Below are 12,295 nucleotides of genomic sequence, written 5' to 3' on the forward strand. Positions count from 1 at the left end.
CATGTGAAAGTGGACGCCAGGGGGGAGGTTAGTACAGTTTGTGCAAAATGTGTGTGTAGTACCTTTTTATAATAATAGTAGTATAGTTTATTTATCCAGATCATTTAATGTTTTTTTTTTTTCCTAGGTCGCCACCGCCGTCGCCGCCGCTGCCACCGTCGTCGCTGCGCCGGGGGGGGACCTTCAGCCTGTCGTCGATCTTGGTGTCTCGCCGACACCAAGGTCCAACAAAGGTAAGTGTGACGCTAACCCCGTTTCTTGCAGGTGTGCAGAGTCCCTGCAGTCTGTTGTCCCTGGTATTTATGTCAGAAGTGCACCAGTCACTTATGACATAAATACACCCATGGCATGTGGTGTTGCAGCAGTTATGCAACATGTCATGTCTCCAGTGTGTACATGGAAAGGGACAGATATTGATAACATAGGCGTAGAAGGTGGCAAACTGGGAAGTTACATTGAAGCTAGGCAGAAGAGCGGCGCTAAACAGGAGTTGTGCAAGTTGATTGAACAGCACAATGTGTTTGGTAGGCAGTGGCAGGTAGCGATTCCTCCTCCAGCACGTAGTGATTTTAATTGGCTGGATGAGGACACTTTGATGTACGAGAAGCTTCAAGAGCACTTGTTTAACCACGGCACGTGTCTGTTGAACCTCGGGGGTGCGGTTAGTGCCATTATTCTCCATAACGAGTACTTTGTGGTTGTTGATTGTGGTACGCGTGATGCATCTGGGATGGCATCTAGTATTGGCACATCTGTGGTTGTGTTCAACACGTGCCTTAATGACTTGATGCTTCACATCAGTCATTTGAAGGAGTCTTTAGGTGCGAAGTGGTATGCCGTCCATGGCATTTCTGTCGTATTGTGTCCAGTTGATGGCGACAGGGAGAGTGCTACATTGTTTGTAGGTGAGACTGTTGATGTTGATGTTGCAGCAGAGGTCCAGGACAGCATTTCAGTCAGGCCAGAGATTGAGGTAAGTTCCATCAGGGGAACTTTTCATCAAGGGGACGATCGGTTCCAACACGGAGGGCTCCAGTGTATGGCTGTAAGTTTGGTAGCTTTAGCCAAACACAGCATCGATTCTGTGTTTTCGTGGCAGTCTGGTGATCTGGATAAGGTTGTAGAGTTAGGGGATGAGCTCTACACGTCGTTGTGGGAAAGTAATTCCATCAGTGGGAGGTCTGAACTGCTGTGTGTTCCAGATTTGCCCAAAGAGTCTATTATTGATGGAGAGAAATTTCAGTTTGAGTATGGTGACTACGTTTCTGGTGACGTTGATGTGGTTAAGGGAGAGCTTGTTGATGCAGGTGTGTACACCATTCTCAGGAACGGTTTGGGAAAGATGTGTAGCAAATATGACACATGCTTTCTGACTGTGAGTGGCACCACGTGTGCAATCATTGGTCGAGATGGGCAGTATGCCGTTGTTGACTCCCACGCACGCGATGCAGATGGCATGGTAGATGAGAACGGGTTAAGCGTTGTTGTGTATTTTAGTTGCCTTGACCGTGTGTTTGATCACATATGCAAATTTGCCACCGCAATGAACGCTCCAAAGCTGTTTGAGATTGCCGGTGTTTGTGTCACTCACAAAAGTCAAAGTGCAAATGAGGAAAGCAGAGAGGTTGACTTTGGTTGTAGCTTACCTCTTCAGCCAGCACTTAAAGTGTCGGCTGAACAGGTAACACTTGACAGCAATGATCAGAGAGGTGTGAAACGCAAGATTTCAGTGGGTAATCGTGGATTGAAAAAGTTGAAAAGCAGGGATGTTAATGTGGTTAATTCAGACGTTGTATTTGTCAGCGATGTGACAAGTAAAAGTCTTGAGTTTAATCCGCTGCGTAGTGACATTGCACAAGCTTTGTGCAAACAGTTGAACATAGAGTGGGAGAAACTTGATCTTGTATCGACAGAGGTCGGTGCATTAGGGGCTCCTTGTAAGAACGAGCAAATAGTTGGTGATGGTAATTGTTTCTTTAGAGCGGTTAGTCAAGCTGTGTGTGGCACACAGAAGAATCATCGAAAAATTAGATTAGCTGTGTTTAAGCAATTACGGGCCAATCCTCTAGCATATATGTTGCGTCCTGAGTATTCGTCAATGGCAGATTATCTGAGTAGATCAAGAATGCGCTATGTTGGTAGTTGGGCCACTGAAGTGGAGATTCAAGCAGCAGCAGATTGTTTAGGAGTAAATATGTTCACGTTTTGTGGTGATCGCTGGCTTGAGTACAGTTGCAAGAACAGGCAGTTGTCCAATCAGGCAGTGTATTTAGAGAATTGTAACGGTAACCATTATGAGACTGTTGTTTGTGTCATGCAGCCTCAGATGCAGAGTTGTTATAGGTACTGCAAAGTGAGCGCGTCTTGTTTTGGAGGGTACAATTTTAGACAACAAAGTAGAGAGAATAGTGTTTGTGCTGAGAGTTCAGGTCCAGTTGTAGCTTCAGGTTGTGTAACTGAAGAAGTTATTGATATTGAAGATAATGTTTTGAAACAGCAGGACAGTACTGTTTCTACGCAAGAGCAGACTTCATTTACATTTAAGCCAAGTAATGTTAATTCTTCTAAGTATTTGAAAAGTAAGAAGAACTTAAAAAAAAAAATAACGTACCAGGTAAATGATTTGCATAGGAAGAAAGTCATTGAAATCAATAAAAAGACATATAAGGAAAATGTAGCACATAAGCATAAAGTTAAGGAGATGAGTAAAATGAAATATAGGCTAAATGAAGTACATAAGCACAAAGTTAAGGAGATGAGTAAAATGAAATATAGGCTAAATTTAGTACATAAGCATCAAGTAAAGGAGATGAGTAAAATGAAATATAGGCTAAATGTAGTACATAAGCATAACGTTAAGGAGATGAGTAAAATGAAATATAGGGATAGTGAAGTTTACAGGCAGCATGTAAAAGCCATCAGTACAAGTAAGTATTATGGAAGTCTTGAGCATAAGAAACGGGTTATAGCTAGAAACAAATTGAAGAGGGAACAAAATAAAGAAAAGGCAGAGGAGTTTGATTATGTTACAGAACAGTTTTGGGATAAAGTTAAAGATGGTCCAGATTTTGTGTGCTGTGTATGCCACAGAGGGTTGTTTAAAAATCAGGTTTTAAAGTGTAAAAGAGATGATTACACAAAAAGTAAAGAAATAAGTTTAATTGCAGATAAATGTATTAGTGAAAAGTATTTACATAAATGTAATGAAGTCTGCGTTTTGCCATGTAAATGGTTGGATACAGCTAGAAGAGAGCTGTGGATTTGTAGCACATGTCATTCTAAGATTAGTAAAGGTGTAGTGCCACCTGAATGTGCATTGAACAATTTGGCGGTTTGTCCCATTCCACCAGAATTGGCGTGTTTGAATAGTTTAGAGCAACATTTGATCGCGTTGCATATTCCGTTCATGAAGATGTTGGCGTTGCCTAAAGGTGGGCAAAATGGAGTACATGGACCTGTAACGTGTGTTCCTGCAAATATTTTGCAGACGAGCAATTTGCTGCCACGTACAGACATGGAAGGATCTTTGTTGCCGGTAAAGTTGAAGCGGAAACTGACTTATAAAGGACATTATGAGTATCAGTTTGTTGATAGTATGCGCGTTAGGCAGGCTTTGCAATATTTAAAACAGACAAATATCCATTATAAAGATGTAGAGTTTAATGAAGCGTGGATAAACCAGTTCTCTAGGGAACCAGAAACTGATTGTAATGGTGGTGGTGAAGCATCTGCAGATGTTGGGGAAGATGAGCTTTTGCATGATAGACAACAACATTGCATGTTCCAGGACACTTGTCTTATGCCTGTAGATATTGGTCAGGAAACACTGGACCAGTACTTTGATGATGTTTTAAATTTGGCTCCAGCAGAAGGGAACTCTCCTGTCAGGTTGTTGTCTGATCATACAAATGAAGCAAAATGCTTCCCGGTGTTGTTTCCTAGTGGACTTGGTACATATCGTGATAGTAGACAGCATCGTTTGACTTTGTCGCGTTACTTTAATAACAGGATTTTACATGCTGATGGTAGATTTGCACAAAATGTTGAATACATCTTTTTTGCTCAGTACTTATCTGAGGTAGAACAGGTTGTGTCAAATGTATCAATAGCATTGCGGAAGGGTAAAGGAGGTGCTAGATCTCAAAAAGTTAGCAGAAATTTATTGAATGACGAAGAATCTTTGAAAAAGTTGTTGCAGTTTGATGATGGGTTTCGTTTTCTTAAACCTATTCGAGGCACCCCATCTTTTTGGCAGGGAGCCCAGCGTGATTTGTTGGCTTGTGTTCGTCAGCTGGGTGTCCCCACGTGGTTTTGTTCGTTTTCTTCAGCTGACATGCGGTGGAAAAATCTCCTCAATAGTATTTTGAAGCAGGCAGGTAGAACAGAGACAGCTGAACAGTTAGAATGGGCAGATAGGTGTCAACTTTTGCGTGGCAATCCGGTCACTGCGGCCACAATGTTTGATTTTCGCTGGCATTGTTTTTTGAGAGAGGTGCTCATGTCTCCATCTAATCCTATTGGCAAAATAAAGGACTATTTTTATAGGGTGGAATTCCAGCAGCGTGGATCACCACATGTTCACTGCCTCTTTTGGATAGAGAATGCCCCAATAATTGATAAGAACACAGATGAAGAGGTAGTTCAATTTATTGATCAGTATGTCACATGTGAATTACCAGCACAGGATGAAACATTATTGGACATTGTTACATCTGTGCAACAACATTCAAAACGACATTCAAAATCTTGTAAAAAGAATAAAACTGTTTGTCGTTTCAATTTTCCTAAGCCGCCGTCCGCAAAAACTTTTATTTCACGTCAAGTCAGTGAAGAGGACGACACAAAATCTTGTAAATGTAAGATAGATGAAGCACAGACATTGGACAGCTGTGCGTGCAAAAATGTGGGGCAGAAAAAACCAGAGATCATGAAAAAAGAGATTGCAGTTGCCATCATGACAAAAATTAAAACAGCTCTTTCAGATGAGAATGCCAGTTTTGATAGTGTGGAACAGTTGTTTAGACATTTAGGATTAAATCAAACCATTTTTGAGGCTGCGTACAATCGTGTTGGCAGGAAGACGCATGTTGTTTTGAAGAGGCAGGCAAACGAGGTTTGGATAAATCAGTATAGCAAACCACTTTTAAAATGCTGGAATGCTAATATTGACATCCAATATGTCGTTGATGCCTATGCTTGTGTCGTGTACATTATTTCTTACATCTCCAAGGCAGAAAAGGAGATGGGGTTGTTGTTAGGAAATGCTCAGAGGGAAGCAGCTAAAGAGGGTAATAGTAATGCTAAAGATGCATTGAAAAATTTAGGAAGTGTGTATTTACACAACAGGGATGTTTGTGCTCAAGAGGCAGTGTACAGATTGACAAACATGCATCTTAAGGAGTGCTCTAGGAAAGTTGTGTTTGTGCCAGTAGGGGAGAATACAGTTAGAATGAGTTTGCCTTTAAGTGTGTTAAAGCAAAAGGCATCATCACATGATCTTAACGATGAAGATATGTGGATGAGGAACACTGTTGACAGGTACAAGAATAGGCCAAAGGACGGTACATTTAATGACATGTGTTTGGCAACATTTGCATCAGAGTATCGTGTCCTGAGTAAAAATGAAACGTGTGTCAATAGGGTTAAATTGAACAATAATTGTGGTTTTGTTGTGAAAAGAACACGTTCGCAGCCCGCTGTTGTTCGTTACGTTCGCTTTTCGGAGACTAAGAGTCCGGAATTGTTCCATCAGAGCATTTTGCAGTTGTTCCTGCCGTATTGTAAAGACGGCCAGCTCAAACCGGCTGGATTTGAGACATTTGAGCAATTTTATAGTCATGGTCGTGTGAGATTAAGTGATAAATCACTACATTTGGTTAAAGCGGTTGTTGATCAGAACAGATGCAAATTTGAAAGAGATGCAGACGAGTTGGATGATATCCAAACTGGAATCAGTAGTGACGGTGTTGTAGAAGATGCCTGGTGCGAGTTGTGCCCAGAGCAGGAGTTGGAGCGTTTAGAGTGTATAGAGGAACGTAGAGAGACTGAGCAGATGGTGGACGAACATCTAGATAGCATTCCAGATTTAGCGGTAACTGGCAAAGATGTTGCACATTTAGAAAAGAGGAACAATGTCCTCTGCAGACGTGATGGTTTGGCTTTAGTTAGGTCTCTGAATGAGACACAGATGTGTATTTTTTATCAGATTAGGCAGTGGTGCTTAGAGAGGGTAAATGGAGCAAAGCCAAATCCGATACATGTGTTTATTACAGGTGGTGCGGGGACAGGTAAGAGCCATTTGATCAGGGCTATACAATACGAGGCAATGAGGTTGTTGTCGAGATTGTGTCACGATCCGGACGACATTTGCGTTCTACTAACAGCTCCGACGGGGATAGCAGCACATAATATAAATGCGGCTACTATTCACAGTGCATTTAGCATTGGTAAAGATGTACGCTTACCTTACACTCCATTGGGTGAGGAGAAGCTGAATTCTTTACGTGCTAAATACAGTAGCTTGCAACTTTTGATAATGGATGAGATCTCCATGGTTGATCACAAACTATTGGCTTATATCCATGGAAGATTAAGACAAATTAAGCAATCTGGTGACTATTCCCCGTTTGGAAATGTTAGTGTAATTGCAGTTGGAGATTTTTATCAGTTGCCTCCAGTGAAAGGGAGAGCTCTGTATTTAGACGACGAAGGTGTTAATTTGTGGTCTCAGTTGTTTAAGGTTGCAGAATTGAAAACTGTTGTTCGTCAAAAAGATCAGGTATTTGCAGACTTGTTGAACAGAGTTAGAGTTCGTTCAAAAGGTACCCCGATGTTGGAGAGTGACATAGAAATGTTAAAACGTTGTGAAACCGGTGAAGTCAGCTCAGATTTGCACATATTTCCGACAAATAGACAAGTAAATGATCATAATGTGAAGCAGTTGTTTGAAAGTTGTCCGGATTATGTTAGGATAGAGGCTCTGGACTATGTTAATAGTAAGAAAACAGGCAAGCTGGAGTTGATAAGTGGACATCATTCCAGAGCATATGACACATGTCTGGATGAGACACTGCTTTTAGGGAAAGATGCCCGTGTAATGTTGTTTAAAAACTTGGATGTGGCGGACGGATTAGTTAATGGGGTATGTGGCACTGTGACACACATACTTTATCCAGAGAATGACGAAAGGCGCTTTCCTCAGATGGTGTACGTGAAATTTGATGACGATAGGGTAGGCATACAGAAGAGGAAGCGTTGTGCATTTGCCGATGCAGTAGAAATGGGTTCCACGGGCATTGAACCAGAAGAAGACAGAGCAACTACGAAAGGTGGAATGCGAAGGCAATTTCCACTGAAGCTTGCCTGGGCTTGTACTGTCCACAAAGTACAAGGCATTACAGTAGATAAAGCGGTAGTGTCGCTTGAAAAGATTTTCGCAGCTGGACAGGCGTATGTAGCTCTAAGTCGGGTCAGAAATTTGTCAGGGTTAGTGATTAGGGATTTTAAGGAGAAAGCCATCTATTGTAAGGATAAAATTAAAGAAGCAATTGAACAGATGCCTCCCTTCATGGTCACCAACATTACAAGGCACATATTCAATACGCAGACCTTTACTGTGTTTTTGATGAATGTGCAGAATTTGACACAACATGTATCTGATTTGGCATTATGTACACAGCATTTGCAGCTTAACTGCATTGCTGTTACAGAAACATGGCTGCCTGCAGTTTCCTCATTTGAAACTGTAAAGATGGATGGTTATGTCTTTCATAATCAGTCAAGGAATTTGTCCTACAGTAGCAGCAACCCAATATTGACAGAAATTCAAGGCCAACAACATGGTGGAGTTGGCCTTTATAGTGCAGACAATTTGGCATGTAATGTTCTCCAGGTACCAAATGTAAATTTAGAATGTTTGGTTTACCACTGCACTACATACAACATATTGATGGCAGTAATTTACAGACCACCATCTTATCCCATGAACTTGTTTAAACCAAATTTAGGCAAATTACTTGATTGGCTAAATCCACAAAGTGACACAATTGCAGTCATGGGAGATTTCAATGACGACATTTTGAAATCATCGTCAGTTGCCAAATTCATGACAAACAAAGGGTTTGTTCAATTTGTGAAACAACCGACAACAGAAAACGGCACTCTAATTGATCATGTGTATGTGAAAACAACACATTATATTTTTGAATCATTAGTGGTGCCAACTTATTTCAGTGACCATGAGGGGATCATGTGTTCTTTTACATCTAGGACCTAGAAAAAAAGTTAGGGACAAGAGCAAAAATAGCAGCAGTAATTATATATATATATATATATATATATATATATATATATATATATATATATATATATATATATATATATATATATATATATATATATATATATATGACCAAAAAAATAATTGGTGATAATGTTTATATTGTATTATTATTTATATATGCATATGTCCTTTTAGGAGTTTTATGTTTTGTGTTTTAATATATAAAAAAAAAAAAAAAAAAGTTCTTCATAATGTTCATTTATGTATATATGCACTTTTCCTTAGGAGTTTTGTGTAGTTCTATATTGTGTGTTCAATAAATAACCAAAAAAAAAAAAAAACACCAAAAAAACTTTGATGTAAAAGGGTTTCGTTTCCTGCATTACAACAGCATTTTAAACTAAAACATGTTATGAGAAATAGTAACAATAATTTTAATCACTAATGTCAATGATACACATAGAAAACATTTAAGCTCATATATAGCACTTACTGTACTGCAGTAATTGCATAATATCAATTGCTGCCAATCATGTGCTGTTGCTAATGCAGGTTTTGCTTTACCTTTCATGTAGCCTCAAAAAGCAAAAGGCACTGGTAATGGTACTCCTGGTTTACTGGGATGGGGTTCAATTCCCTGCGGTGTCCTGCTGATTGTTCTGGCATTTACATGAAAGGATATATTTGACTCAATTAAATGTATAACACGTGTGAGTGAACTCTATAACAGAAAATCAACATCAAAGTACCCCTTACATTACCACAAAAAAACATCATTCAAACATAATCATAATGACATTTTATTCCACAGCTTTTAATACTGTGAACAGTGTTTCTAACTAGTGGTGAACGTGCATAACTGCAGTGAAAATACAAAGAATAGACACTGAAAATTATAATAATCATCTTGGCACAACCTATGGGTGCAGTGTCTGTGTTGTATTTTTTGTGCTTGTGTGTTGTCTTTGCTTGCAGATGTGCACTGAAAGGCAGGGTGTCGTTTACACTCTCACGTAGCATCACACTCACGCACCTGCAGCAGGTTGACAATCAACGCTCGCTTAAAAGCCCTGATCCTCACTGTAGCTGCTGCCAGATGATTTTGTGAATAACACATGGTACAGGGCTGTGTCAATAGTGTTTTCTAGGCTAACTCTAGTGCACCTGTGTTTTCCAGTAAAACAACTAACTTTGCCTTGCTTTGTGTACAGTCACCATCTGAGCGCTCACCACATGTGACTCAGCTTCAGCGTACCAGTTCCTCAGCACCTCTGCAGCACTCAACCTGTTCTGCAGTGCTTTGAGCAGCTACACACCGCACAGCTCTCCAGCAGCATCAACCTCAAACCATCATCAGCTGTGAATTCAGTGGTGTTCAAATATAGAATCTTTCTGTCCTGTGTCAGACGTGTGTCCGCTTTTGGTTTCAAACAGATTCTACCAAGTTAGCTCCGTCCAGAATCAACACGGCCATGTGGGCTTGGAGGTCTACCATGTCCAATGCTCCCCGTGCTAAATGTAAGATCAAAAGTGAAGAAAATGAAGCTGTTCTTTCATCATTTAGCAATAAAAGCGCCCCCTATTGGTGGATTAGCACCAAATTTTTCACAAACCAGCATTGTGCCATGGAAAACAATGAAAAGAACTTTAGTGTTAATGGGACTGTATTTCATCAAGATATGCAGGACTGTCTGTTTGACCACAATGTGAAGGAAATCGTTGTTTTATATTTGGGGCGTTCTTTGGACTATCAAAATTCTTTTAATAACTTTTTGTCAGGAGGGTGCACAGATGCTGTGTGCAAAGTTTAGTGCAAATCGGAGAAATTACCTGGGAGGAGTTCGAAAATGTAGGTTTGTGACATTTTGCGCATTTGCGAATGGAAATTCAGTGCGAACGTGGGCGTGGCCCACATCATACAATTCAGCTGAATTCAGGGAACACGTAGAAATAAGGTTTAACAATGTCCGACAAATTATGTGGGAGTTATTGGTCAAAAACTGCTTTGTGTTGATAATAGCGCCACCTGCTGGTGATTTTTGGTGTGTGAGTTACAGATGCCAGTCTATACCACCCCAATCAGTTTCATATCCATAAGTGTTATGGTGTGGGCACAGTGCCAATTATAAAATGAAACTGCCACCAGAGCGCCACCTAGTGTCAGATCGGTAACCCCGTTGTCAGCTATCCTCAGGAGGGCATTGGCAATGAGTCTACCAAGTTTTGTGTTAATCCGACCAACCGATGTTGAGATATAAAATACTTCAATTTAAAGAGCGCCACCTACTGGTCATCGCCCAAAATTTAGCACAGAGCCTTAGGGCCTCATGAGGAAGTAGGATCCTGAGTTTGACGTTATTTGGACAAACCAATGTGGAGGTATGCAGCACTTCCTGTTTGGAACAAAATCTGCAGGAAGTTGTTATTTAATAACTTGAGTATTTTTTGGAATACCAAATTTCTTTTAATAACTTTTTGTCACAAGGGTCCACAGATGCTGTGTGCAAAGTTTGGTGCAAATTGGTGAAATTGCCTGGGAGGAGTTCGAAAAAGTAGGTTTGCGACATTTTGCGAGCTAGCGGAAAAAAACGGTAGGCGGAAATGGGCGTGGCCTATATCAGGAGATTCAGCAGAATTCACTGATCGCGTGGATGTAAGGTTTTTGAACGTGCGACAAAGTATATGGGAGTTATTAGGCAAAACACACTTTCCTTGATTATAGCGCCACCTAGTGGTGAAAGTTCACAATGACAACAGATTATAAAATTTTTCGCCAGGTCTGATCTATATTCCAAGTTTGGTGAGTTTTGGGGTATGTTCAGGCAGTGAAAAATGCGATCATTTTGGCCTAAAAATAATAATAATTAAAGCTGCAAGCAGCGATGAACGGGCCCTCGCAGTCCACGCGGGTCGGGGCGTGCTGCCGTCGCGGCGTGCTGCCGTCGTCGCATGCTGCCGTCGTCACATGCTGCCGTCGTTACATGCTGCTGTCGGGGCTTGTACTTGCAACAACTTCCATTGAGGAAATGAAAGTGAAGGCAGTGAAGCTGTCATTTCGTCATTTAGCAATAAAAGCGCAACCTATTGGTCGATTTGCACGAAATTTTGTAGAAATGCTCATCGTGCCATGGAACACAATTGCCAAAAGTTTTGTGTTGATCGGACTGTATTTCATCAAGATACACAAGAATGTCTGTTTGACCACAATGCGCAGGAAATTGTTGTTTTATATTTTGGGCGTTCTGTGGACTAGCACATTTCTTTTAATAACTTTTTGTCAGGAGGGTCCAGAGATGCTGCGTGCAAAGTTTGGTGCAAATTGGAAAAATTGCCTGGGAGGAGTTCGAAAAAGTAGGTTTGCGACATTTGGCGAATTTGCAAATGGAAATTCAGTGCGAACGTGGGCGTGGCCTACATCACACTGTTCGGCTGTATTCAGGGAACACGTAGATATAATGTTTAACGATGTGCACCATATTATGTGGGAGTAATTAGCAAAAAACTTTTTTTCTTGATAATAGCGCCACCTGCTGGTCATTTTTGGTGTGTGAGTTACAGGGGCCAGTCTATATTACCCCTATGAATTTCTTATCCATAAGTGTTATGGTGTGGGCACAGTGCCAAATCTAAAAAGAAACTGCCACCAGAGCGCCACCTAGTGTCAGATCTGTAACCCCTTTATCAGCTGTCCTCAGGAGGCCATTGGCAATCAGTGGACCAAGTTTTGTGTTAATCCGACCAACCGATGTCGAGATATAAAATACTTCAATTTAAATAGCGCCACCTAGTGGTCATGGGCCAACATTTGGCACAGAGCCTTAGGGGCTCATGGGGAAGTAGTATCCTGAGTTTCATGTCATTCGGACACACCAATGTGGAGATATGCAACACTTCCTGTTGTGACCCGAATCCACAGGAAGTTGGTATTTAATAACTTGAGTATTCTTTGGAATATTAAAATTCTTTTAATAACTTTTTGTCAGGAGTGTCCACAGATGCTGTGTGCAAAGTTTG

General features: G+C 40.8%; 1 protein-coding gene across 1 annotated transcript; it reads left to right on the top strand.

Moving 5' to 3' along the window:
* Positions 1-343: 343 nt before the first annotated feature.
* LOC140991976 (uncharacterized) lies at positions 344-8,275 on the top strand. The gene is made up of 3 exons (XM_073462161.1): positions 344-937; positions 968-1,681; positions 2,615-8,275. The coding sequence occupies exons 1-3, from the start codon at positions 344-346 to the stop codon at positions 8,273-8,275; spliced, it is 6,969 nt and encodes a 2,322-aa protein (XP_073318262.1).
* Positions 8,276-12,295: the final 4,020 nt, after the last annotated feature.

This window comes from Pagrus major, chromosome 2, assembly GCF_040436345.1.
Source record: "Pagrus major chromosome 2, Pma_NU_1.0".
NCBI classification, from domain to species: Eukaryota; Metazoa; Chordata; class Actinopteri; order Spariformes; family Sparidae; genus Pagrus; species Pagrus major.